The sequence below is a fragment of the Rhopilema esculentum genome, chromosome 5 (genome assembly GCF_057945365.1).
Source record: "Rhopilema esculentum isolate cy_ngs chromosome 5, ASM5794536v1, whole genome shotgun sequence".
Classification (NCBI taxonomy): domain Eukaryota; kingdom Metazoa; phylum Cnidaria; class Scyphozoa; order Rhizostomeae; family Rhizostomatidae; genus Rhopilema; species Rhopilema esculentum.
Window position 1 is genome coordinate 8,100,848 of NC_142819.1, and position 27,958 is coordinate 8,128,805.

General features: G+C 36.1%; 2 protein-coding genes across 3 annotated transcripts in view; both read left to right on the forward strand.

The window, feature by feature from the left end:
• The first annotated feature begins 1,385 nt into the window (after positions 1-1,385).
• Positions 1,386-8,446, forward strand: LOC135689980 (bifunctional coenzyme A synthase). The gene is made up of 2 exons (XM_065207360.2): positions 1,386-2,202; positions 5,396-8,446. Exons 1-2 carry the CDS (start codon positions 1,470-1,472, stop codon positions 6,319-6,321), a joined length of 1,659 nt encoding a protein of 552 aa, XP_065063432.2. The 5' UTR covers positions 1,386-1,469; the 3' UTR covers positions 6,322-8,446.
• A 958-nt stretch (positions 8,447-9,404) lies between these two features.
• LOC135689883 (serrate RNA effector molecule homolog) overlaps positions 9,405-27,958 on the forward strand; it is a 33,596-nt gene continuing 15,042 nt past the window's right edge. Inside the window, exons 1-13 of one of the 2 annotated variants that reach the window (XM_089116206.1) lie at positions 9,405-9,768; positions 13,387-13,500; positions 14,451-14,639; positions 16,241-16,410; positions 17,146-17,286; positions 17,842-18,015; positions 18,743-18,946; positions 20,820-21,055; positions 21,658-21,825; positions 22,724-22,785; positions 23,676-23,754; positions 24,356-24,562; positions 26,006-26,245. In XM_089116206.1, coding sequence (XP_088972332.1) covers positions 9,500-9,768; positions 13,387-13,500; positions 14,451-14,639; positions 16,241-16,410; positions 17,146-17,286; positions 17,842-18,015; positions 18,743-18,946; positions 20,820-21,055; positions 21,658-21,825; positions 22,724-22,785; positions 23,676-23,754; positions 24,356-24,562; positions 26,006-26,245 — 2,253 coding nt within the window. In that variant the 5' untranslated portion in view covers positions 9,405-9,499. Of the gene's footprint in view, positions 9,769-13,386; positions 13,501-14,450; positions 14,640-14,771; positions 15,560-16,240; positions 16,411-17,145; positions 17,287-17,841; positions 18,016-18,742; positions 18,947-20,819; positions 21,056-21,657; positions 21,826-22,723; positions 22,786-23,675; positions 23,755-24,355; positions 24,563-26,005; positions 26,246-27,958 lie in introns of those variants that run through there. The other variant, XM_089116207.1, reaches the window with a different exon arrangement.

Sequence of the window (27,958 nt, forward strand, 5' to 3'; positions counted from 1 at the left end):
CATTCGTCTGTAGACACTCCCCCTATTTGTTGTAGACATTCGTCTGGCAAGATACAGCTTTTAAGCATTTGAAATAGTTTTGATATACTGGTGCCATTTCAATAGATTTACCAAAAACGTTTGACTTTCGAGCAAAGAATCGTCTTTTAACAAAACTACATTCTTATAGAGTAGAAAATTATTTTCTTTTACTTATGCAAGAATGTTTCAGAAAGCAAAGAATCCAAGTAAAATGAACTTACACCTGTTGTTATGAACCAGAACAAGAAGCACCACAGGGATCAGTACTTAGGCCTCTCTCCTCAATTATTTTGACGATACATTTTACAGCCTAAATGAGGGGTTTTTATGTAATTTTGTTCTTGTTCGAGTTTGCCCACCCTATCCGACATCTACAGCTACGTGGTTGGATCCAGGGACGCCGGAAGAAAAAATAAGGAATATGGCAGGTTTTAATGAAAGAGGACTTTAAATAGGCTCTTGAAAACCCATCTTGAAAATGGGCTAACCCCTGGCAAGTTTTGAGAAATATCGTATGAATAAGGAACTACAGTCAAATGAATCTGATAATTACAAGAGGCCATTATCAAGGGATCAAGTATACCAAGGACAAAACAAGTATACCAAGAACATAAGCAGCTTAACCTAAGAAATGGTTGGTATTATGAAATAATGAATGACTTGATTGAACTAAATATACAATGCTCAGAAAAACAAATTTCAGATCTATCAAGGAAATATTGGAAAAAAATATTAAAAAGCAAAATCATAAAGAAGATAGAGCAGCAAGTTAAGAATAGCAATAAAACAAAGATGAGGTTCATAAGAAAGGCAATTTTGGAATAAAAGAATATATAAAACATAAAAAGGGACCAACGTTACTAAAATTGAAACTACACATGACCGATTTAAAAGCTAATTACAAAGGAAAATATGATAATATAAGTTGCAAAAGGTGTGGATTACATGAAGAAAACTTAGAACATTTATGGCAATGCGAAAAATTCACCTTCCAGGAATGGAACAAATTCTAAAAAGCAAAGCAAAAGGCCTGACAGAAATCGAGAGATTGGTTGAACTTTTTCAAACTTAAGTTAAAATTAGCCTGTGGTACTATACTGCACATGACGTCTTTCCTGGCAATTCTGTGTTTGTGCCACAGTAACTGCTCCGAAACGGAGATTTGGCGAGATATATTATTATTATTATTAAGGGGCCTTTGGCCCCTCATACCCCTCCAATCAAAAAGCAAGAGACATGACGTGAGTGAGCTCATACATAGTCCAGAGGCTGGGGGCTATTGTCACCCGGGCGGGGTGAGATGACATGGCATGATATCCAACCCATTCTCCAGCAGCAACTTCTCTTGCCCTCACTTTGAAATCGAGGTAAAACCAAGAGACTAATGTTTTCATGCAAATGGTGTTAGAGGCCGGTGCGTCGTGTATGTGAAAGTTTATGACTCAAAAATGACCACATTGTTCAAAAGTGGAGTATTGGTTCTTACATATCGCCCTAAATTGACTTTCCTACAGAAAATTTTAACAGAGGCTGCAAAATGCGTGAACAAGACTTTGTATGTCGATTTGTTAACAACATCCCTTGCACAGCCGGCTTCTCTTCCAACCGGGACACGATCTGGAGGCAACGTGTTAAATATTAGAGAATTTTACAATTTTATGTCTGAAGTTTACAAAAATGCCGCAGAGTTATGTGCAGGAATCGATGTTCGGGTTTTGCTGCCCCCCGCAGGACTCGGATCTGTACCAAGATCGACTTCCCGACCTATTGAGCTCTGCATCGGCAATACTTCTTCAATAAGAAATCTGATGGAGTTTGAGCATGTTGTGAGTTCCAGGTATGTTTTCCACAACGGACGTTTCCATTTGAAATACGTTCATGCAGGGGATGACCTGAAAGTTCATGCAGATATACAAAATGACCCACCGGAAGGACAAATACTTGATGACACTCAAAGAAAGTTTAACACCTATCCTGGGGTTGTGATCGGTGGTACATTTGACAGAATTCACAATGGCCACAAAATACTGATCGGCACTGCTGCCTTATGTGCTGAAAAGAAACTTACTGTTGGTGTAGCAGATGGGCCACTTTTAGAAGGGAAGATTCTTGAAGAGTTGATTGAACCTGTTGACTATCGAATTGGGAATGTGGAAGATTTAATTGAAGATATGAAACCAGGTTAGGGAAATTGCTTTATCACTATTTTTAAGTCTTTCCTAAAATGGGCCAAAACGCAATGCCCCAGATTCTTGGCTTAAACCTTTTCATGGAAAAATTTCAATGTGGGTGTAAGATTACCCACATGGTACAGACTGGAAACCTGTTGTGTGCCTGCAATACATGAAAACTGTTGCCGTCTCAAATTTTCCATTTACAAGTTTTGCATATTGGCCCTGCAAAGTCCCTAGTGACTAACATTTTTCTCAAATAGCACTACCAATATTTAAATGTGCCACACTGGAAACTGTGTTTCCTGCTACAAGGATTATAAAAGAACCCTATAAGCCCTCAGAAACATATAAGTCTATTTTTCAAAGCAATATGTTGACAATACCTGTCTCTAGTCAACAGAATATGGTTCTGTTTTATATAAAGCATTGCTTGAATGATGAGATCAAGTCAAAACACTTGTATCCTTCTGTATTTCATGTTTTGCTCTGTTCTTTGTTGCTTCTCCACTGCTATATTGTTTGTGTCTCTTCATACATTGCTTGTCCAATTGCTGTGAAAGCTGCAAAAAGTTGTGCAATAATGATCTTTTTGTAAATCTTGTCAAAAGCTCTGTCCACAATGTAGATCTCAGGTAACAAAAACGCCAGAAGATTTCTATAAGAGATGAGATACAATGAGACACAACAAGGGAGTCACTTGTGTGAGCTTGACTTGTCCCCCTGGAGGTTCATTCAGTGACTTTATACTCAAAAGCCTGGGAAAAAGAAATCTACAGCAAATGGAGCATGATGTCTCCTGTCAACTTGCCTCTGTCCTGGAGATTGATTAAACTGAATTTGGACCAAAGGTCAGAAAAAATATTGATGCAGAAACCCAATCTAAAACAGTTGATTTGGATTACCTTGTCCACTGCATGAAGGAGAAGCTGAGAATTTCCAACAGAAGACAGAGGCTGCAGATTTTGTCTTTTGTCCCTAACTCTTGGTGAATAAGAAAAGTTACAGTCATATGTTTTCTCTGTTTCAAAGAGTACTATTCAGAGAGAAAACGATTTTTGTGCATACAGAAAGGAATATCAGAATACCCTTATTTCACAAGCAACTGAGACTATCTGAGGAAATAATAGACGCAATGCAATCATTCCATTGTCATGATGTATTTTCTAGACAGCTTCCTAGCAAGAAAGATTATGTCATTGTCAAGACAATCAACATCTATCAAAAGGTTGCTCTTGTGCAACTTAGAGTAACTTTATACTGCATACAAATTAAGACACCCAAAACATGAAAATGGATTTTCAAGGTTTGCCATTTTTCAACCTAAATGACCTTTTCAATCTTTGCAGAACACATTAAGTCTGTACCTCTGCTATGTTATAAAATGTTAAGCTGATGCTAAGTATTATTGTAAAAGTTGCTCAGGCAGTGAGCCAGTTGAGGAGTTTTTTAATCAACATATGGTAAAGAAATATGCATATGATCTAGATTTAGGGCGCCAGGAAGGTAGTGACGAATGTTGAAGATGTTGAGATTGAGTTCAGACAGAGGACAACAACTTATTGAACTGACTTAGCATTAATGAAACTTACTCCGAGGGAGTTCATTGATGCTTGTAGTGAAAGGCTTAGATAAAAAGCACTTCTCGCCTTTTTATTGCTTGGACACAATCAAGCTACCTGGGACAACTCAAAGAAACAATTAGGCAACATGAAGCAATTGTCCTAGATGAATTTGCAGAGAACCATTCTTTTATAGTGCAAGATGAGATCTAGGAATGCCAACTAGAATAAATGTCAGTACTCACTCCACTCTTTTGTAGTAAACTTCAGAACGAATGATGCCCTCGATGAATCTTTGATCTGCATATTGTCTGATGATTTGGAACATGATGTCAGTTTTGTTTACAAATTGCTACAGGAAACAATGGCATGCATAAAGAAGGAAATGAAACCTTCCTTGGAAAAATTCCAATACTTTTTCAGATGTTTGTGCTGCACATTTTTCTGTGGACTTTGTTTGGAATTTCTTGCAGCAAGCCATTGGAAATCACCCAGTGATGGGATTGGAGGAATGGTGAAAAGAATAACTGCAAAGGAAAGCCAACAACTTCCCATTGATGTTGAAATCTTCACTGCCAAAAAGATGCTTGAATTTAGTCAAAAATTAAATTAAAGAAACTAAATTTGTTTGTGCTCAATCAAGCGATATTAAGTGTGTCAGAACTTCACTGGCCTGTAGGTTCTACTTGACAAGAAGAACCTAGAACCAGACGTCATCATCAGTTTATGCCATCCTCCTCTAACGCAATAAAGATTAAGTATGTCTCAGAAGAAGACAAATTTGAGCAGAAATGTTATTTTGTTGGAAACAAATCACAAAAAATTGTTCTAACTTTGCAAGTATCAAATCATCCCTGTATTTGCTTAGCAACAATGATGGCCAATATTGGATTGAAATGACAGATATAGAAGCGAATGACATCAAAGTAAAGTTTTTGCACCCATGTTATCCCAGTTCACTCGTCCTCCACCATAATTTTTATAATAGAGAGCAATTGTTATTTTGACATTGTTTGCATTTGCTGCTGAATCGACTTTTCTTATATCCTTTTATTTGGAAAGGACCTAAAATGTTTGAGCTAACATGAGCTAACAAAAGAAAAGTTCATTTCTGTTGGTAAATTTGCAATTCTATTATATCTGCTTACCCATGGTAAAGTTTTTGCTCTTTTTTAAGGAAAAAATTTTTACACACCACAAAAGCTGCACTCATTGAGCAGCCAACAATTAATGCGATTTCACGGAATCCTATCATGCTTTTTTCGCAGAAAGCAATTTGCAAGCGTTTCTCGTAACTCTGTTCTTGATTTTTCTTTAGAACTCCCATGCTTACGTCCCAAAGCCTTTAGAAATTTTATGGTTGATGTTTTGTAATCTATTTGGCTTACATAAAAGGCATCGAAACATCAACAATGTCTTGCTAAAATTTTGTGGAAACAGCTGCCGTACTTTTTTAATGACAAAGATTTTTAAAAAGTGTTTCCAACTTTGTTCCATAAAATGTTTTCGAAATTTTGAAGTTTGTCCCAATACCTTTTAAACGTAAGTGCAGGTTCTCAACAATGAAGTATCATTCTAAAGACTTCCTGTTGTTTTTTCTGTTCTAGCTTTGCTTGAAAGTACATTTTTTTCTCTTTTTAGGACTTGTGAAGAAGGTTGTTGCGATTGAAGAGCCAGCTGGTCCCTCAGGAACTGACGATGACCTGCAGTTGCTTGTTATTAGTCAAGAGACTATCAAAGGCGGGCAATATGTGAATGATACTCGCAAAAGCAATGACTTGCACCCACTTGAGATCTTTGCCATTGATATGCTTGATGGTGACAATTCTGACCTAGCTGTTGATTTGCAATCACAAAATAAGCTTAGCTCAAGTGGAGAGCGAATAAGAGAGCTAGGGCTTTTGAGGAAGGAACCTAAATTGCTCCCAAGGAATAAACCATATGTCATTGGTCTGACAGGGGGTATTGCCAGTGGCAAATCTTCTGTCACACGGAGGCTGCAAAAACTCGGTGCCTCTGCGATCAATTGCGACAAATTAGGACACCAGGCTTATTTGCCTGGAGCACGTGCTTATGAAAAACTTATTGACGAGTTTGGAGAGAGCATTTTGAATGAAGATAACACCGTCAATCGTAGGGCTTTAGGCTCTATTGTTTTTAGTGACAGAAAAAAGTTGGACCGTCTTAATGAAATCGTCTGGCCAGAAATTGCAAGTATGGTTCAAGAAAAGCTAAGAAAAATGACTGAAGATGGTATAAAAGTTTGTGTTATAGAGGCCGCTGTTCTTCTTGAAGCAGGTTGGGACAATTTGGTTAACGAAGTGTGGGTAACCTCAGTGCCTGTGGGAGAGGCTGTGAAAAGAATCATCGAAAGAGATGGGTTCAACGATACTCAAGCTCGAGTTCGCATTGAATCGCAAATGAAAAGTGCTGATCGCATTAGTAGATCTCATGTCGTCATAAGCACTCTTTGGGAACCAGAATTCACTCAGAAGATAGTGGAAAAAGCATGGAAAAGCCTTGTCGACAGGGCAGAGGATGCGAAGAAGAAACCAAGCTTTCTCTGACACTGGTCTTTCAACAACTATTTAATCAACTGTATATTTGATTTTCTTTGTATTAGCATTTCAATGTCTTTTGAGTGTTATTTTTACCTATTTCGAGGTTGCTGACAATTTGTTATTATTATTTTGGTTATTATTTTGCAAAAATTATACCGGTACCTAGAATTTTTTTCTGAAATTAAATTTTAAAAGTAACCAATAGGCTTGCAAAATGTAGTCCCAGTGTTTAAACTTAATCAAATAATTAAAGCATATGCGAATTCATATGTAGACGTTCGTTGAATCTAATAGCTACTGTATGTAAATAATGTGTTTCTACTGTGTGTTTCTTCAAAAAAAAGATTGAATGAAGTCAAAAATTCTAGCAGATCTTAAGTACAGGCTCCAAATTAGCGCTCGCGTGGGTTGCATGCAGGGCGGCCTCTGTTATGCAAATTAGATGATTTGGAGTGGGCCCACGCAGACTTGTTTGCCACGCAGATTTTAGTATCACACCGGTCTTTTGAATTATAGTCGCAAAGCGTGCCGGTTGCACAAGAGCCATTAATGTCGAGGCCTCTATCGGGTGAGTGTTTATGGAATATGGTTAATTATTGTAAAGCACCATTGAGTTCAAAGTAACAATAGATCAATATTAGGACTACAATATCAAAATAACCCACGTACATACACGAGTGATATTTCAAAAATGCAAGGCAATGAAGCAGCATCTGTTGTTTGCGATTGAGATGAATATTGGAAGTGATACTTAGCTAGAAATAAAATGAATCAAAGTGTTCTTAAAAATAATCGTTTCTCCTATAGTTTATGATTGATGACTGTCAGAAATAAGTCTCTAGAATTTTGGATAGATCACGTCATTGATTTTTCTATTGCTACGTTTGGTCTTTAAGCTTGAATCTGATCTGTATCTTTCATTTTCTTGATAATAATTTTTGTTGTATTAAATAGTTTAGAATTCTAGGACCTCTGCTATAATATATTTCATAAGTCAAGCATTTGTTCACAAATGTGGTGATAGTGATGTGAAGCATTTCATTTGTCTAAATTTGACATTCATGGAAGCTGCAGCATCGTTGACTTGAATATCCATTTCAGTTTGTTGTCTAAAGTGACTTCCAGACACCTTGCCTCTTCTACAATTTCGATCATCTTATTCCCCATAATTCATCTGCTTTCTTTGGCATTGTAAGCTTTCGTATTTACTGGATCATTGCCTTTTGTTTTTAATTAATCTGAGTGTATATGTGAACTGCTTCTACTGCATAAGGCTGAAATCTAATTTATTCCAACTTGTAGCGGAGGACTGGAATACTAGTTATTAGTTCAATAAATAAACTATTTGCCTTTTCTACGCGTAAGGCCCTTTTTGCTGGAAGAAAGGCAAAACTACTCTTGCATTATATTTTTGTTTAAACTTCTATTGATGTTCTGCCAAAAAACTGCCAACAGCTATTTACATAAGACCACCAAGCAAGTACCGATAATTTTATACATTAAACGGCAACAAATTTCGAGCGTTGATATTTTCGGACATTAGTAGCGTCCGAAATGTGTACCGTCCGAAATTCTTGTTTTAAAAAACTTTTACTGTTCGAAGTTTTTGGACTATAGAAAAATCACAGGAAAGCTTTTCGTTATTTGACAATGGAATGTCTTTCTTACAACCATGAAGCATATAAAGGAACACGTAGGAGATGGCTACTAAGTTTAACAGTATCATACCTTGTCAACTAAATTCATTTAGCCGTTACAAAACATCCTCATCATCCTCAATAATATCATATTGTCCTCGGTCATACTTTCATCATAATCAACAATCATAATTGATGTCCTTGTTTTGTTCATTATGTTCATCCGGCCCTATTTCGTCCACTTTGTAATTTATCCTGGAACTAATGGTGCAAGGCAAGCAAGATAACTTCATTTTTCATTTGCTACGGTGAACTTTGCAAAAATCGTGGGATATGGATGATGGCAAAAGCTATTGAAATGGCGGGCATAATCCCCATTGAGAGAATGGGAATTCCTGATGAGAACCCCTACAAACACTTGTGAAATTTATGTTGACTTGGCAAGGTGCAATATTCTTTTTGTATTCGTATTAGAATTATTCTAATGTTTATGATATTATATTTATGATATTATATAACGCGATTTCAGGGCCTCCGACGAGGGGGGGCCGGGGGGCCTTGGCCCCCCCCACTTTTTTGCAAAACAATAGAGTTTTTTTCAAAATCTTTTGTTATGGGTGTTAAATTTTCCCTTGGCCTCCCACTTTTCAACCTTTGTCGGAACCCATGGTTGCTACTCCGAGTTTCACGCTTAATACGATTATCAGACACCTGTCCTGAACGTGTATAGCACTCCTTATACGGCATCGAGCATTTTATGACAGACTGCTAAACAGTAATTTTTGTATGATATAATATCATTTGATCGTCTGTTGCAATATTGTAATGACTATAGGGTAATGATTATGCATTTCAGCGATTTATGATTATTATAATGATTCAAACCCTTTTTAAATCAAGCGATTTTTTAATTGCAAAATTTAATGCGAGTGTCGATCTAAAGAACTGTAGAACAGATCTTTCTTTCCTTTACCTTTTTTTACTTTGTTACTGTTTCTGTTTCTATTATTGACTATCAGTTCAATTTTGTAGACACGGAGCCATCTACCATGGCACTGTTGAAAAAGTCGGTGCACTTTGCTCCATAGATCTTTGCATGAGTTTTTCAAGTGTCCAAAACCATCAACGTATGTATTTTAGTTGACAAAATAACTTTGCATATTATACATTGTAAATTGCAAAGCACTTGGCGGGAGGTGGGCATTACTGTTATTCTGGCCTTGTTTATAAAAGTATGAGCCAAGACCAAATTACAGAGGTTTGATTGGGAAAGTACCCGTGCTTATTTGGCCATATCTTGGCCAATTTGAAACACATTCAACTCATTTTGCCTTTTTATAATAATGATATAATATAATATATACATTTTGGGATATAAAGTACGGTCAAAATTTGAATTGAACTGAATTGAATTCCTCCAACACACATTTGAAGTTGTTGTTGTTGTTATGTCTTTATGCAAGCGTTTCACGTTGTTGGCCATCTCGGGCGCCATTAGGATACAATTCGAAACTTCTTCGTAACATTCACAGTTAACTTTCTACAAGATGGGTGACAGCGACGATGAATATGATAGGAGAAGAGTCCGAGATAAGTTTAGAGGTGAAAGAAGTGAATACGAGCAACGACGGCCTCGGGGGGAATACAGAGATCGCCGTGATTGGGGAGATAGAAGAGGACGAGACAGCTGGAGTGGCGGGAGAGACCAAGGCTGGGATCGGAAGAGAGGTGGACAATATTATGGAAGACCAAGAAGGGATAGTGAAGGTGGTGATGGACAAATTAGTCCACCATTGAAGCGAAATCGAAGGGACTGGTGAGTATAGTGTTACGAGAAATAACACGACTTCTTATTTTGAGTTATCCAAATCCTTTTGACTAGATATGCCAGACGTTAAGTATATACTAATAAAAATTTAGAGTACCCATAGAACCTATCATTTCTAGCCAAGCCATGCAATCTATAAGCTATTTACAGTGTAGATAACGTAATAATTTTTTAAGTGAAATCCACTAGTAGGTGTCTTATATGTGCCCATAATATTATGTCTATTCGATTATAATTTACTTATTTACGTCCTCAGGGTGTATTTGATAGCGAATTTGCACCATAAACATCTTTCCTGGAATATTTTGTGGATCAATGCCTAGCATTATCAATTATATAATTATTTTAAAAAGGGACTCAACATGCAATATATTGACTATGTATTAATGCAGTCTTGGTCATTAGGAAATCAACGTGCATGGTAAACCTTGCATTATTTGTTTCATGCAAGCCATTCACTCCTTATATCTGGCGATTATAGAACCTGTTTACACTGTCTCATTAGAAAACAGAGCCGTAACAGTACAAGATTTGTTCGCTTTCATATAGCAGGGCCGAACCGCTATTCCGTTTTGCAGAGCAAAATTGTTTCAGTTACAGATTGCTAGTGTAAATGAAAGGGCAAGCAGCGAACATTTTGTCACAGATCCGAACTGGCACAGAATAGTGTAAACAGGGTTTCAAGTTTCTAATATAGAAGGAATGAAACCTGAAAAGCAACTGAAATTGCAAGGAAGACAAAATAGGCACTATTCAAAGAATTATCCAATGTTGCTCAGCTTATAAAAAACAAAACTTAAATATTTTGTTGAAGAAAACAATTTTATATAGTTTTTATATAGGGCAAAAGCAATGGTCAAATATGTAACTAATGTGTGGGATCAATCGCTTGCATTATTGGTGCCATGTGTGTGTCTATGCCTGTGCATGCGATCACACACATTAAACCCCTGTTTATGAGCTTTTAATGTTGAGATGGTATTGAGTTCGAAAATAACTAAACTTTATGTTGAGAATGCTATATTTTTGGCTTCTGTCTTCTGCACAAAATGCTTTGCCAAAGTATTTATACCGTAGGACACCTCTTTCAATCCCTGTACTGGAAAATCTGATGTCCATCTAAGAAAGCTTCAAATCAATCGAAGGCAAAAAAGGGCTTAAGCCATTTGTCATTCAAAATTAGCCAATCAATAAGCTTTTTTATAATTCACATGTTTACTGATTGGCCAATAATAATTGATTGACAGAAAGCTCAAGCCACTTCAGTATCTTTTTATTGCCTTTAGATGATGTCTTTTATTTCAATTTTTCAATGAAACTTAATATTGAGCTGCAAACGGTTTATAAATCTTTTGCTTTTTCTATTTATTGTGAGGCATACACTAGGTCGCCATGTCTTAAAACTTCTCAGGATTGTTAAATAGCCATCAAAATTTTTTAAAAACATGCCTAATTCATGCTAATGTGGCTGGAAACCGTACTAATACATTATAGAAATGTAAGAGCAACAGCTCATTTGCCTCGTCAATGCTTGCTCTTCTCAAAGGTGGTTTTGTTTCGGACAACAGAGCCCGTTCCATCAAAAATTGGGATGCGAAAAGGGATGTAAATCGAGGGGTTTTAGTTAGACTATCTTAGTTCCTTATTTTATCTTGATTTCTCTCATATCACATTAAGTATTGTTATATGCAATCCAACTGTCAGATGTAAGTTTCTTATCTTAATTGATGTCCTTGAGTTTATGGACGTACCTCTTTTCTTCTGATATGAAAACTGTACTCAGAGCGATTTCCAATCATCCACGTAGAATTGACTTTGGGTGATATTTTTTCACCAAGAACACAGCCCTCTACTACTCTACCTCTATCAAATTTTCATGGCAAGTGTCCAAAGATTTATGCAGTTAATTTCACTGTAATTTTCAATTTCCAAGCAATGGCAAATAGTTCCTCAAATATGTAACATCAGCGAAACCTCCCGTCAAATAAGCAACCACTGTAGAGAACACTTGAGAAATGTTGCTAACATAATCCATCTCACAAAAGAACACTAAAAACGTTGCAGGTAGCAACAAATACGAAGTAGTTGTGTCTCGCTATATGTCATAATAAGAGCATAAAGCCTAATATTAACCAGGGCAGTTAGCACATATAGATAGCCCAATTGTGCAAAATGTGATACCAGCATGAAACTTGGTGGAGATGGGCAGTTTAAGGCGCTGTTCACATGATACCAGATTCATTTCATATCGGATTCACTGACCCAATCTGTTACGAATATTAAGGTCTGTTCACACGAGACCGGATTCATTTCATATCGGATTCACTCCTGTTCACACTGTGACGCTATGCTTCAACTCTGCTTCGAACAATCCATTCTCTTGAAGCAGTTGCATAGCAATGTGGAATGTTGTCCGTTGTTCTGCTCTTTTTCTAATAAAATGCATTATTTGGATGTGACGTATCTGATACGCTGTTTTGTTTTGAAGAAGTATTTTGAAATCAATTTCCAAACAATCTAATTTTCCTTTGCATTAATCTTGTGAAGCTCATCATCATCGCAAGGAGCATATTTATTGTTTAACTGTGATCCACTGTCTTTTTGTGTCTTAAAAAGAGTGCCAAACTGTTTTATAAAACCCCGAAAACGAAGCTGCCTTTTCAAAACAGAGGTTCTGGAGCAAAACCGTATCGGATTCATGGTTTCACACGAGCTCAAAAGTGATCCGATATGATTCCTTTTTCACATTCACATTGGAATGGTTTGACTCTGCAAAAGCGATACAGAGCGTATCCAATTCAAGCGTCATTCTACTGCCAACATGTACATCTTTGGCTTATTGCATGTACCACAAGATACCACAAAACAGAAGACTTTGGAGAATCTTTATCCTAATGTTCTTAATAAAATCTTTAATTTCCTTCAATTATTTCTTTTTCTATCTATTTTCTACTCTTTTCTTATTTTCCTCTCCTTCCCCTATTCTGTTTTTGGTTTCGTCGCATCTCACATTCTTTTCTATTTATCAAATCTCGCCTTCTCTTTGCTTGGCCTGTTTCTTTTCTAACCACTTGACAATGAGTGAATGCTCGAAACGTCGTGTTTTTAACAATCAAACTATTTTAACTTCATTCTGTTAATCAATTTATTTGCGAACTATATTACTGTTATTTTGGATGAAGTACCACGTGCAACATACATTTTTAATCAGATATCTTAAACACAGCAAAAATGTCCCTGTCACCACAGGAAAATAAAGAGATCAAAGGAGTTAATTTAAAGAGAAAGCAATGAGAGCACGACTGCTTCTTCTTTCCAGGCAATATGCAAGGAAAGCTTTAACTTTTTCGATGCTAGTTTCCCCCAGTTTTTCTACTACCCATATATAGTTGGGTCCCTACGGTTGATGAACATAAAATGGCTGTTTGTATTAGCACACATTTTGATGTGTCATGCAAAAATATTTGGTCAAAAGGTTTTTGTCAAAAATTCTTTTTATATATCGAATCCTAAAAATTTTTTTTGGAAGTTGTTTTGCTGAGACCTTGCCATCAGAAAGTTTTCAGTTTTAATTAACCTATTTCAAGGCATGTTTTTATCCCAAAGGGATTCTTCATATGAGAAGAATTTCAGCTCTGGAGTGATGCCTTCCCCAGGATTGTGGAGTGGTGGAAGAGGCCCCCTCATGCAGCACCAGAGTGGTGATTCTGGCAAGCAAGGGTATGAACATGCATGCTTACCTTCTATTTTATCTGTTTTAAAGGCTTATTCTTTTTTATTTTTCCGTTTTGATCACCTATTTATTGAAATATAGAGTTTATCTGCTATTTTTTTTATCCAGAAACAAGTCAAATATATGATTCTTACTCTGACACTTCTTTGGTTCCAATGGAAGTAAATTTCTGTTCACCTTGTTACTTAAACTAAAATTTCTGCTTACCATTATCCAATGTTTAGGCTATGAGGTGTGTTGGATGAAAATGCTCTAGTTTTTAAGTTTCCACTTTTTCATTCAGGCTAGTTTTATAAATATCAGAATGTTTTATCACTTGCCTTTATGCAGTACTCAACTCAGCTTTAACTGCTAAAAGTGTCATGCTGGTTATAAAGCACTTATTTCAAAATTTTGCTTACTTCATAAACATGTAAATATCCAGCATAACTATGACATCTGAGAAATTAAATTGTTGAGACCTATACATTTAGACAAGACCTGCCAAAAGTATTTTATTGATAAAATATTTAATTAGCTCAAAGTAACATGGCTAGTTACCTCAAAGACTGAAAATATTTCTATGTAAGCCAAAGCTCTTACTGGTAATATCAGACATTAGAATTTTGAGTGAAAATGGTTTACAACTCTTAATTAGTCTGTTTTATAACAGGCAGATATTCATTAGCTTATTCTTGAAAATTATGCAATAAATTTGTAAATGTAAATGAATTATCTGGTTCACAGACCTCTGTTCTTAGAATCAAGTTCCAAGAATCTTGTAAGAAATGGTAAACACTTGCAAAGTATATTTTACATCTTTCAGTTTTCTGCAACTAGATTTATATCTGTTGCTGATTCAGCATTTGCTTTTAAGAATAGTCACACAAAATTTTGGCACAACTTTGCATGATCATGGCATCGTCTGATTTTCTTTATTTTCTAAAATTGATTTTAGAATTTCTGAGTCTGGTGGTGATTTCAAAAGCTCTCAACCTCCAAAAATGATGACATTCAAGAGCTTTTTAATTGCCCAGGAAGAAAATATAGATGAAATGGAGGCTGTCAGAAGGTTTCAAGAATACAAGACTGAATTTAAAAGAACACAGCTCAGTGATTTCTTTGTGACACACAAAGATGAAGAATGGTATGCATTTAACTATTTATTCATACATTTACTGCCACTGATTCTTTCTGCATTGCTGCAAAAAAGTTATGTATCTTTTTTGGAGTGTCTGATGAAGTGTCCAGATTTTCGTTATTTATAGGTTTTTGGTAGTCTCAATGGAAGTCTTGTTGATGGCTGGATCTTATCTTCAATAACAAATGATGAATTTTTCTTTGGAATACTAAAAATAAACTATAACATTGCACAGAAAAGTCCACATAGCTAAATTCTTTTATGTAGTATTTCATGCTAAAATCATATTCAACTATTTAACATTAAAATGCATCATGAAAGCAGGAAAGTTTTATAGATAACTTATATAGATAACTTAATCAGGGACTGTAGCACAGGCACCAAATTACACCTTTGCTGCACCTGTTTATGTTTTATACATACTGTGCCTCAACCACCCTAGCTGTTCTCCATAATTTTTTATCAGCTAACTGATGAATCATTTAAAATATACACAATTTTTCATTTTCAAAACATCCAGAACTCCACATGGGTGATATTTTAGAATAAAAAAAGACTAAAATCTGTATTCAAGACAATTTTTTACGTTTGAAGTAGTGTACCAATGTTCCATAAATCCAACTCCATAAGTTATGCATGTCTTTCATAGTTTTAATTTTATAGAATCCTTTTATAAATTGTCTTTTATTTCAAATTTTGCTAATTTTGTTCTCCTTTCCTTTGTCATGAGCTTAATGAAATGCCTGGATTACATTGGCACGACCAGAGATGACAATTTCGGCCCCAAATTTGCATGAAGGGTCTAACCCTTAAATTATGTAGTTTGAATGAAAATTGGCCTTATAAAACCTGCCTGTTGGATCAGGCTCACTCTCTATGTCATTTCTGGATCTGAGTTTTTTATGACGCCCAATTTTGATCAGCAAGTAAGTGGGTGTAGCAGTCCAGGGAAGATATCAAGCTTCACAATATTTTGCATTTCATATAGGATATCAAGTTATTTATTTTTAGCTGTTCAGATTTTGTCTTTCTTTTAGAATTTCTTCTATTTCGTGACACTATGCGTTAAACAAAGGGGTGTTTGCTCTTCTCCGTTCTTATTCTATTCCTAACAAGTGGCTGTCAAATGCGAAACATCGTTTAAATGCAAAAAAATTTTTGAAGACAAGATTACATTGTTTTTAGGCAATGGTTTTACAATTGTATCTTAAAGGAACTTTAATTGGGGAAGGGAAACAAAAATCTCAAATACAAGGATTCGTTGGGAAGGGAGTAGCAGAGGGTAACACCCCTTTGGGTCCTTAGCCTGTTGCCTTTAATAACACGTGTTCAAATTTACTAATTGACATACGTGTGAAGGAGATATCAAGTAATCGCAAATAAATTTATAAAACTGTTGGTGAATGTTTCGATTATGGATTTCGCCGAGAAATATTGAAAGCAAGATATCCCAGAACAACAATGCTCGAATTTTTTCAGCTAGACATCGATTTATTTTTTGTATTTTATGAAAACACAAGTAAATTATGAATAGAAGTCAACTAGGAAATCTTTTTAAGAGTCTTTCAAAAAGAAATTGTTATTAATTTGCACTCATTTCTTACAAGGTTTAAAAATAAATACCACCCGATTGACTCTAAGAATCAAGCGAAAGAGAAGCGTAATGCTGTCAAAAAGAGGCTGCAGATATTTCTTGATATGCTCGAATCTGGGCAAATGGGTGATATCACACTTGATGGTGGCCACTCGGACGCGATTATGAAACTGCTGGACTCAGGTATAACTTTATTTTTATCATGACTTGATGTTTAAAGTATTGTGCAAAGATACATGGTCAATATAAAAATAAAGAGTCGTCGGGGTATTATATTACTTATTGAAGCTTTCGTTATCTTATCTTCTGTTAGCTCAAAAGAGAATAGTAATTTTCAACCGTTCTTTTCTAAAAACTGAAGTGTATACATATTATATTTATCAAGCTTGCCAGGGACCCCAGTCACCCTTTTTCCCGATTCCTAGGCCTCATGAGCATTGTACTAGAATGTTACCAAAACGTTGCTTCATTGTCCAAATCTTTGCCATACAGTCTTCTGATCACGTTTATTTCGATACTTTTGCTTTTATGGTACCGTTTTCTTATTGCTTGTGTATGTATGTTCTGTGGTTTTTCCAATTTTAAGACCATATCAAAGTTTTTAACGATCTTACGCCAACCTTTCAACGATAATTCAAAGCTCTCAAAAAATTTTCTTTGTTGTTTTTTATCCCGGATTTGTTAGAGTTTTGAAATGATGTATCTCTGTTTCTTGACCCCTCAAGCCCCTTACCACAGCGCTCATACCTTTTATAAGAAATCTTATATAGAACAAGTATCGACTAATATAGAACAATTAATATGTGTAGTACCATTAAAGGTTCTAATTTGTTTTTATAATTTTATTTATAATTTATAATATATAATCTATATATAATATATATATTATAATTTATAATTTTGTTTTTGTCTTTTCAGTCGCAATACGACTTGAAGAAGGAGCATCAGATGACCTTGATGACAAAAAGTCAAACTCTGATGATGGCAAAGACTCTTCTGCTGAAGAGCCGAAAGAATCGAAAGAGGCTGAATCTAAGCAGGAGCAAATCGAAAACGAAGGTTATCAGTTATTTTAATGCAATTAATTTTTAATGCAATAAATTAATTTGATGCTTATTAATTTTTGCTTAGTGTTCAAAATACGCACATTTTGTTATAATCGGTAATGCAAACGCTTTCTTTCCACGCTTGAAATAAACAAACTTGGTGTTTGGTTAAATCGTCAATTTTGTTTAAAAAATCGAGATTTCTGGATGTGAACTGCAGGAGTTAGCGTCGTTTACTTTGATTTTTTTGTTTAATGTGTGAGACTACAGATTATTTGTGTTCTTTGTCTCTTGTATGTGATGATGTCTTCTTAAAATTTTTAAAGCAAGGCTTTTTTCCTCGAACAATTGCCAGGTGTCCGCTACAGAGTGTATGATCGTTCTCTGCTAGTCAGTCAAAAACAAGAAGAGAGTTATTGATTTTTTTATGTGATAAGTAATTGCCCTTTTTGATAGGGGGCGAGCCATTGTCTTTGTTTGATAGTGGATGAGCCATTGTCTTAATTTTGTAGAAGATGAGCCATTGTCTTAATTTTGTAGAAGATGAGCCATTGTCTTAATTTTGTAGAAGATGAGCCATTGTCTCCTTCGAAAGTTCCACTGCCTTCAAAACCCCCGCCAGAATCGCAAGATAAGGGTAATGACCACTCATCTGAATCCGAATCCGAGGCTGAACCACGCCCTCCAGGAGAAGACCCTGTGGACTTCAATAAAGTTGAAGAGGAAAATGAGAATGGAACGGGTAGGATATCGTCTATTTTAAATTTGAAAAATTTTGCAGTAGTAACTGGATATTTTATTCTATATGCCTGACAAATTTTCTTTTTGCGATATACAAAGAGTCTTTTTTCCAATTTCATTGTTTAATTTCCCTAGTAGTCTTGTAATTGGTTGTGTCATTGCATTTAATGCTGGAAACATATCGTGGTGTTTCGCCCTCCTTCCATCTACTCCTGTCTCTTGCAATCTTGACTAGTTGTTTTCCGTCTCTAACACGAAAAATTTTCATTGCCCAGTCTAACATTTCCAATCTTAGTCTTCCTCTTGCTCGTTTACAGCCATTTCAGCCTCGATAATATCCCTTTCTATTTCCCTTCTCTTCTCAACTCATGCTCAGTGAAACCCCATTGCCTCTTCCTGATAGCGTTCAACTGCTGTCTTTTCATTCCAATCTTGTCAAAAGCTTCTCCATTCGTCATCTTTTCTACCCATAAGATCCTCGTGTCTTCTCCAAAACCACATTTTTACCGCTGCAAGCTTTTCCATGTTCTTGCTAATTCTCCATGACTTGCATTCATACAATAGCACTAACCTGATATAACACTTTTGCAAACGCCTGTTAACACCCAATAGTATTTCACTTGTACACTGTACATTCCTTATATCCACAAATGGCCTTTGCACTAAAACAATCCTGCATTTAATACCAAGATCTGATTTCATGTTTGGTGATAATTGCTTGTATTTAGTTGAAACAGTGAAGTCGTCTCGGGATGAACCTGAAGATGAGGGAGAAGCAGACCCAGGTCCACCAGGAGTGGACCAATATGAGTCCAAGGCCGAAAGCGAAGGAAGGAATATATCTGATGATAGTGGAAACGAGAGCGAACGCAAGCGAGACAAAGAAAACAGCAACAACCTTGACGCGAACCATGAAGTGGTGGAAAATGATGGTAAGTTGTTATTTAGAATTAAAATATAGTTTAGATCGATATATACGTGATATGCTGTTCACAGAATATGTTTAAAAACATACAATCAACGTATAAATTCTATGATTAAAACAGCCTTTATGTCTTGCAATAGAAAAACGTTGATAATGAATTTCTGATGGAATTATGCCTGCTCATTCCATTAGCTTCTATACAGTAACCACCCGCGTATAAAAACCTACAATTTTGCAGGTCAGTCTGGCTAGGTTCTTATACAATTACATGAAAAAATTATTTGGACGATCGCCTCAAAGCAAAATTTTGTTAATCAGTGGAGAATAACGAGATTGTTGTCTGAAATTTTCGATTGCATTTTGACCCAATTGTAAAAATAAACATATATTAAAATTATTATAAAAAAGGATTCTAGACAGCCGCCATTTGACATTTTGACATTGAATTTGTTAGGAATTGCGTTTTTGCTGACACTATTTCTAGAATGCCGCCAAAACAGCAAGATTTGTTCAGCAATGTTAGAATGCTAGTTTCGGGGCCGCCATTTTGTTATTCGTCGTCCAAATACTTTTGTCTTGTAAGTGTATATTGGGTATTTGCTAGAAAATTAAACTGTTTGGGTTCTTAAATTGGTTCTTATTTGATGTCAGGCTTTCATAGATTTCTTTTGTTCCTATTCAAACTTCAATCTTTTGTTCCAATTCCAACCTCACGCATTTTGATGTGTTTACTGGGGCTAAAGATCTTGAAATTCCAGTGAATTGCAAACCTATTAGTGACAATCCCAACTACCTACATCAGGTGTTGAGAAAGTTGAGCAAAAAGGAGTCCACCAAATACTTGAATTTAAGTGAAATGATGAATGAGAAGCATTTTAGCTTGGTATCTGAGAAACATTGAAATTCAGAATTTGAATTTAAAACCGCATTTGTATATATATTTTAATGACTAAGCAATTAGAGTTTTTATGCAGTTTGGGGATCCCTACAAATAAGAACCTATTCCAGGTAAGTTTCAGGCTTGATTGGTTCTTATAAAATGGGGGTCTAACTTCATAATTTCAGCCAGTAGGTTCTTAATCCACTAGGTCTTATACACGGGTGTTTACTGTCTCCGCCAAAAGTATCCTGCTATTAATCCTGGTTTTTGCTTTCTGTCGCAATAACTGCCAGGTAACGATTTCAAGGCTCGATTTATACCCTGCCGCTATTTATCAAATAAAAGGTACTTTTGTAGCATCAATTTGTAGCTTAATTTATTAACTTTTGTGACAAATGTATAAGAGGTATTGCCTGAAATTGCCACAGTTCCAAAGCGCGTTCGTTATCCTGCTACAGAATCATAGCTTATCGGTTCAACGCAGGTCCTAAATAAGAAGCTCTTCATCCGGAGTATTATTCGCCTAGAAAACAGGTTTTTTTCAAAAGATTCCTCATCTTCAACTGAATTGAATCTTCGATATGGTTGGCTCAGTTTAAAATAGAAGTTTTACGGTAGCCTAGTGTTTAAAAGAAAGTTCTCAAGGAAGCACGCAAATTTATGAAGATTTGACAGTAATTAAAAAGGACGTTTAGCATATATTTGGGACACTTGGGTAGGCCGTCAGGTTATGTTATCTGTAGTTTTTAACAACTCGTACGGATTATCTTAGAAAAAGTAAATAAAATCTGTTCCATTCAATGTGTGGTGAGAACATTAAGGGTGTGCTAGACTTATCGGATACAGGAGGAAATGGTTTTTCAGTATAAAGAGGAATCTAGAAGTGCAGAAAAGAGTATACAAGAAAGTTGAGTTAGAGGGAAGAATTTAATCATGCAAATTTTTATCTGATATCAAACTATGCATTACAAAATATATTAAGTGAAGAAGTCTTTTTTAGAGGAGAAAAAGGAAATTAGCGCTGCACCGTCAGAAGGTGAATCTGGCAAAGAGAAGAAGGATGTGCATGAAAAGGAAGCGAAGTCTGGGAAGCGAGACTGGGACAAAAAGAAACGGAAGGGGCTTGGTGCTTTTGTGTCGGAATTGGGTGGCGAAGGAAATGACGACTCAGATTCTGATTCAGAGTCTGAATCAGACGAGGATGAAGAAGACGTAGAGGAGAAGGCGGAGGAACAGGTAGAAATATTGTCGAAGTTCTTCGCAAAAGTGTGTTTTTGGGTAGGGGAGTTAAAACACCCAGCAACTCAAGCTCCCTTTCGGAAGATTCCCAGACTCTTTCCCCTCGGTGGTACCTCTTCCTTAGAACGCTTTAAGCTTCCTATGATGAATATTCTACAAGGATACATTACACAAGATAGAAGCTATGAGGAGCATTTGAAATAACAGTTTAATGGGCTGAGAGGATCCAATTGGTTAATGTGAAGGATAAAGTGGCTTTTCACTTGTATTGTAAGCCGATTTGTCCTTCGTTACTTTGGATCGCGTTTGTCGTTCCAAAAAACCGAGAAGTTTGTTCTTAGAGGTGTAAATGATGCTAAGAGAATTTGTGGGTCATTTTAATTGACACTTGTTAGTTTTATCGTTCTTCTTGTTTGGATTTGCTATAAATCTTTTAAAATTGCCCTTTCTTTGAAGTGGCTAATAGTTCGGAATAACACTTAGGGTCTCTCTGCCTTTTCTTAACGCTCACTCGTGAAGATTCCTTCTTACTCTATACTATACTATATACAACCTGTTTGTCACATTCTGATGTGATGTCAAATTGTTTTACCATCTAGCTGGAGGTTGCTAAGCAGCAAAGTGAGAGTGTAGGGGACAAAAGGAACGAGTCAACGGAAATTGACGAAAGCAAGGATACAGAGCAAGAAGCACGGGAGTCCCACAAAACCCTGTCCCTATATATGAGGAGTGTCCCACCGAATATTTCAAAGGCTGACATCGCTGCGGTGAGTAAAAATATATTTGCTCAACTTGTGAGAAGCAAAAGCCTATCGAGACCTGGGTATTGATTAAGGCATCTTATTTCCATTCTGTCTTTGAATGTGGATCATCTAAGAAACAATTCACAAAGCGGGATGTTTCTGTTCCAAACCGGAGTAGATTTATGTTCATCTAAGGTAAGGTCAGCATTTTGTGATTTACTTAGACGTGAACAAACGACAGTAAGTTACTAAATACTGAAAGGCTTAATTTCGCACAAAATAGGTTTTTCTCCAACTTCATGCAGAGGTTGGGCTCTTGTATGTGTTTTCTAATTTTTAAGACAGCTTTGAACAAAATTTGTGTCTTTAGAAGTGAATGTTATTAAAGTGTAAGGGGATTGTGGCTTCACCCTTTTAGGAGCAAAACTAAAACTCAGTTGAAGTTCAGTACAATTGTGATATTTTGACAATATCTTATTAAGTAGTTATGTAAGTTGGTATTTGAATCTGTCAAGCACCAAGACTCAAGCTAAAAGTCAGATAAAATAATCTAAATCAATCCTGTCTCCTGATATGAATTATTGGTCAGATGTGTTGCGTGTGAATGATAGAAAATTTCCAGATATTTCCAAAACCTTACTTGAGGTAATAGGAAAATCCCCTGTTTTAATCTAATTGGATTTGTCAGTTTCTCAACATTTTGGTGCGATAATCGTAAGTAATGCTCTTGAACTGGTTTTAGGACCACTCAGAAATTGTTTAATGTGAACTTTGGAATTTTTGATGTACATTAAGGAGCAACTAGGAATTTTGGTGCATTTGCCCTTTTTTGTTCCCCTCCTATTCTTGTTTGATGTAAGAAAAGCAGTAAGTCTTGTTCTCTACCTGTAAATTTGATTGAAAAAACTTTTCATATTTCCAGGTATGCAAACGCTATCCAGGATACCTTCGAGTCGCTCTTTCTGATCCAAGTCCCGAGAGAGGGTTTGTGATTTCCGTTTTATGTTGATTCCCATTGATTCTTTTGGTTTCCGTTTTATGGCAATTCCTCTCGATTTTTTGTCTCTCTGCAGCCTCATCATCTGATGATGTTCATACTCTCGAGTCTGGAATGAACGGGGGTCTGGAATAAACGGGGTGGGTGGAAATTCCCAATTTCCAGTAAACAGGGGTAGATGGAAAATTTCCAAAATACTAATAAACGGGGTGAATAGGTAGCTTGTCTCTTTAAACTGAAAACAAAAGGAATATGATAGAGACACGAGTGTCTTTAAATAGGAACCAAAATATATTCAGAATTGTATAATTAAAATATTCAGTTCTAAATTATGTTTTAATTCTTCTTTTCGTCGATGGGCTACCGTACATTACGAAGAGCTTCGTTGAGTATTCCTTGCAGATTCTTAATACTCGTGGCTCGAAAAAAAATAAACCGTGTATCAGGAATAATGATTTCATGCTTTGATTTTTCTTCTAAAAATTAAAAAAGGGGGGTGTTTATTCGTGACGCAATTGTAGAAAATAAAAAATACAACTATAAATTCTCTTTATGTCCTTGCGACTACAGTATTATTTAACAATAGAATTAGTTGTGGTGTTACGTCATCCAAAACTATCATGGTAATCACTGGGACTTGTTGTTGATATCTTTTCGCGTATTTTCTCTACTCTAGCTGAAAAATTTACTTTTAAGATTACGGCTACTACTGCCAATAAGCTTTATTGATTGAAGATTGCTTTATTCTAGAACGGGATTTAGGTGCTGTGCAAGCACATTATTGATTAAATATAAAATTCTTTGGCTGGTATGCTCTATCCTGCATGCGGTAAAGCTCTATCTTTCTGCTTCTGATTTCTGCTCCTTTGATACTTAGCTTCTGTCGCCGTGGATGGGTAACTTTCGAAAACAGTATAAATATTAAAGACATTTGCTGGAACCTCAGTAATATTAGGGTGAGTTTTAGTATTTTTCTTATGACAGGAAACCTCGACCTAGTTGACATTTCTGTTGTATATATTTATATTTTTGACACAATTCCCTCCCTCCCTATCACTCTATTGACATGAATACAAGCTATTTCTTTCGCTTTTGATAAACTTCGGCGTTGTCTCCTGATTCCATCACTATTTGTGTGCGCGATGTTCATAAGTAGAAATTTTACAAGGGATTGCTCTTCTCATAGCAATATACCCCTGATTGCTATTGCAACAAAATTTTCAATAAGGTACAACGCAAAATCAAGTCTTATACCTGATGTTATTGCTGTCTGTGACAGAACAGATTGTTGCTAGAGACAAAAGACGACTTGAGTACATCCTAATTTCAATTGCTTCAAAGAGAAGCTAAATGAAATTGTATTGGCTTCATTGTAGAAAAAAACATCTTTAAATTCATTTCCTTATTTTCAAGTTTTTGGGGACAAATTGAAAATTTCCCTTACCTCTCATTGGTACTAACTTGATCAACCTTGTCTAATTTTGCCTCAAACACCCAGCTTCATCAATGCAAAATGATTGCTTCATTTGCCAAAACTGTGCATACTTCTTCTTTCAGATCAAAGACTGTGAACTCATACCTGTTGTGAATCGAGACTTGCTGAAACGAATTCGCCCGATATCAGGCATCACTCTTTGCAATAAAGTCGTTCGCTTTGATATATATTTCTCAACAAAATTGATTAAAGCATTAGATGAAAAGATTGCATTATATTCGAAAGATGCAGATGACGAAGAAAAGGACCAGAGCTCAATGGATATTGAAGTAAGTCCTCGATCATTACTTAATTGAATGTTATTGTTATTATCAATTTCTTTACAGTCGGACTAAATGATAACTAATTAAATCATTCAATTTACAAAGTAAGAACAATTTGTAAAGTAATTTAGAATAAAATTTGTAGAAGGATATTGGATTTTAATAATTGTATGAAATATATGTGGTAAGAACTTTATGTATAAAAAAGAATTGTAATTACGTCATTGAGGCATGTTAAGTATCCACCATTTGTCACACAATTCTTACAATACCTTCACCTTATCCGTCTTTTGTTTGAATTGCAATTCAAACAATCTAAGCAAGCCTTTTCAATGCTACTAGAAGATTCTTAAAAACATCTTGTTAGGATAACGAAGCTAACTTTTTATAAATTAATGTATTGATGTCATCATCAAGTAATGAAGCTAAAATTAGATGCACTGTGCAAAATAACGAAGCCAGCAATGTGCAAAATAACGAATCCAGCACTGTGCAAAATAACGAAGCCAGCACTTTGCAAAATAACGAAGCCAGCAATGTGCAGAATAACGAAGCCAGCAATGTGCAAAATAACGAAGCCAGCACTGTGCAAGATAACGAAGCCATCACTGTGCAAAATAACGAAGCCAGCAATGTGCAAAATAACGAAGCCAGCACTGTGCAAAATAACGAAGCCAGCACTTTGCAAAACTACGAAGCCAGCACTGTACAAAATAACGAAGCCAGCAATGTGCAAAACTACGAAGCCAGCAATGTGCAAAATAACGAAGCCAGCACTTTGCAAAATAACGAAGCCAGCACTGTGCAAAATAACGAAGCCAGCAATGTGCAAAATAACGAAGCCAGCACTGTACAAAATAACGAAGCCAGCAATGTGCAAAATAACGAAGCCAGCAATGTGCAAAATAACGAAGCCAGCACTTTGCAAAATAACGAAGCCAGCACTGTGCAAAATAACGAAGCCAGCAATGTGCAAAATAACGAAGCCAGCAATGTGCAAAATAACGGAGCCAGCAATTTGCAAAATAACGAAGCCAGCAATGTGCAAAATAACGAAGCCAGGAATGTGCAAAATAACGAAGCCAGCAATTTGCAAAATAACGAAGCCAGCTGTGTGCAAAATAACGAAACCAGCAATGTGCAAAATAACTAAGCCAGCAATGTGCAAAATAACGAAAACATTGCCTAAAATAACGAAGCTAACATTATGCAAAGTATATAAAACAACAAAACCAACATTATGTGAAATAACTAAATTACCATAGTATAATATAATGAAGGTAACGTGATATAAGATGACGAAGCTTATATGGTATTAAAAATGAGGCTGAGTCACCATATTTTAAAAATGCCTGTACCTAGCACCATTTCTTGTTGTTTATGGTTATGTTCCAATGCCTTTGGTAGTTATTCTACATATGAACCATTGTGTTATGCAATTATTTCAAGGAGCAAGAAAAGGAGGAAAATGGCGAAGGTAAAGAGCACAGTGCGGAGCCAGGGGAAGTTGACGCGCGAAAGTCCAAAACCGTAGATCGACCATTACCAGTCGAAAATCCGCTGCTAACAGAGCTTCCAGAGGTAGTTAAAGAGCTTGAAGCTGTTGATCATGTGTCTGCTGATGCAAAGGACGGTGGAGATCTAAAGCAAGAAGATCTTGACTTTGCCTGCGATGAGCAACTGATAAAGGTAACAACCAGTGTTATGGTTTCTGCGTTGCATGCAGTTTCAAGCGCTTATCTTGTCTTTGTATTGCGTTCTAGCTGGATATGTTAATTACTTTAGACTAAATTGTTTTAAAGAGAGTTCTAAAGTGCTGACGTCACAAAAACCTATTTTTAGAATTTTTTTAATTTTGATCAAATAACGTGAAAGGGCACCAAGGAATGCCTTTAAATTTGCTTAATGTGTTACAAATTGGCTAACGTATGGCTGGAAGCACATTCTCTTTTCCCATCCAACAGAATAACAGTAACCCGTTAAGAAATTTCACATCTTTTATTTGCCACATCTCACCTAATTATTAACATAATCAACTGTTTTTCTTTATTTCATGTTATTTCATGTTCTTGTATTAGGTTAGATTGTCAAAAGTAAAAAGTTAAAAAAAATGAAATTTTTTTGATGTCACACTTCAAAACGAATAGAGGTAGGTTTTAGGCCTGTCAGGGAAAGCAGGCGTTTCGACAAAGCCTCTCTACAGATTTAAAGACGAAAGTAATGCCCAACAGTCACAGTTTACCCCTCTGAAAAATGTTCTGCAGAATCAGAAGAGGTTTTTATCGGTGCCCTTTTCCGTACCATATGAATTTTGCTGGAAATCCAATGTAGAAACTCCGAATGGACAATACACGATGGCGCCATAAAAATAAAGTTGTTACATAGAATCTGAAACACACCATGGAATAACTCTAATTGTTTAAATGAGCCAAAACTGTTGCAAATCGGCTTCGTCGTGAAAAGAAAACACCAAGTTAACCTATGGGTAACTTGTGTTTTATCTTGGTTCACAGATTTTCGAACGAATTTGATTAGGAATCGAGTCGGTGATCATGTGGCTTCACCTTAGCTAGTTTGTAATGGAATCAACTTTCTTTTTCATGTTTATGATTTTTTATGATGTCTTTCGTGTTCTATGGTCTACTTTCACTATTTGTGTAATTTTTTAAAATTTTATCATCGAGCCACTCTATTTCGTTGCCGTTGATATTTTTGTCAAGGATAAATCTATAAAAAGCCATAACCGAAAGAAAGCTTAAACAACATGAGCTGCAGTTTAAATTAGGGAAGGAGAAATCTTTGGTTTGCCTATTGAATGTCCGTCTTGATAGCAGGCAGGCAACTTTCCCTTTAACCCCTACGCCCGAAAGCCCCCCGAAAGCGGCAACGTTCTACCCCCTCCCCCAATCATCATCCAAAAACTGAATTGCATTCGCTCTATTAAAAATAATCATGCATTTACGAAGTGATAAATGACATGCTTTTACAACGTGAAGATGATATCGTTGTGTTTTCCAACCGAGTATATACCGCAACCGTGAATGGTGTAATTCTACGACTGTAACTGCCTTTGGCGAAGGTTTCGACTCCAAGTGTTGAATTCGAGCCGTTTGACATTTTGTGGCCTTTTGGTCTGCTGCACGTACCACAGTACTCAAAATTTGGCTTTTTAATTAATCGTAAATTTACCAAGGGTATGCATAATTGATTGTCCAAAATCCAGTCCCCGGTGTTACTTTCCAATTGCACTAGAGGAGGCATACCCTACCCAGCTTAAAGGATTCTCTGCAAGAATTAAACCTTGCACTCAGGCTCTGACCATTTATATCTTGTTTTGTTCGGTTGACCTTGAGCTCAAGAGAGCATTTTTATAATTGATGATGATTGGTTTTTTGGTATTTA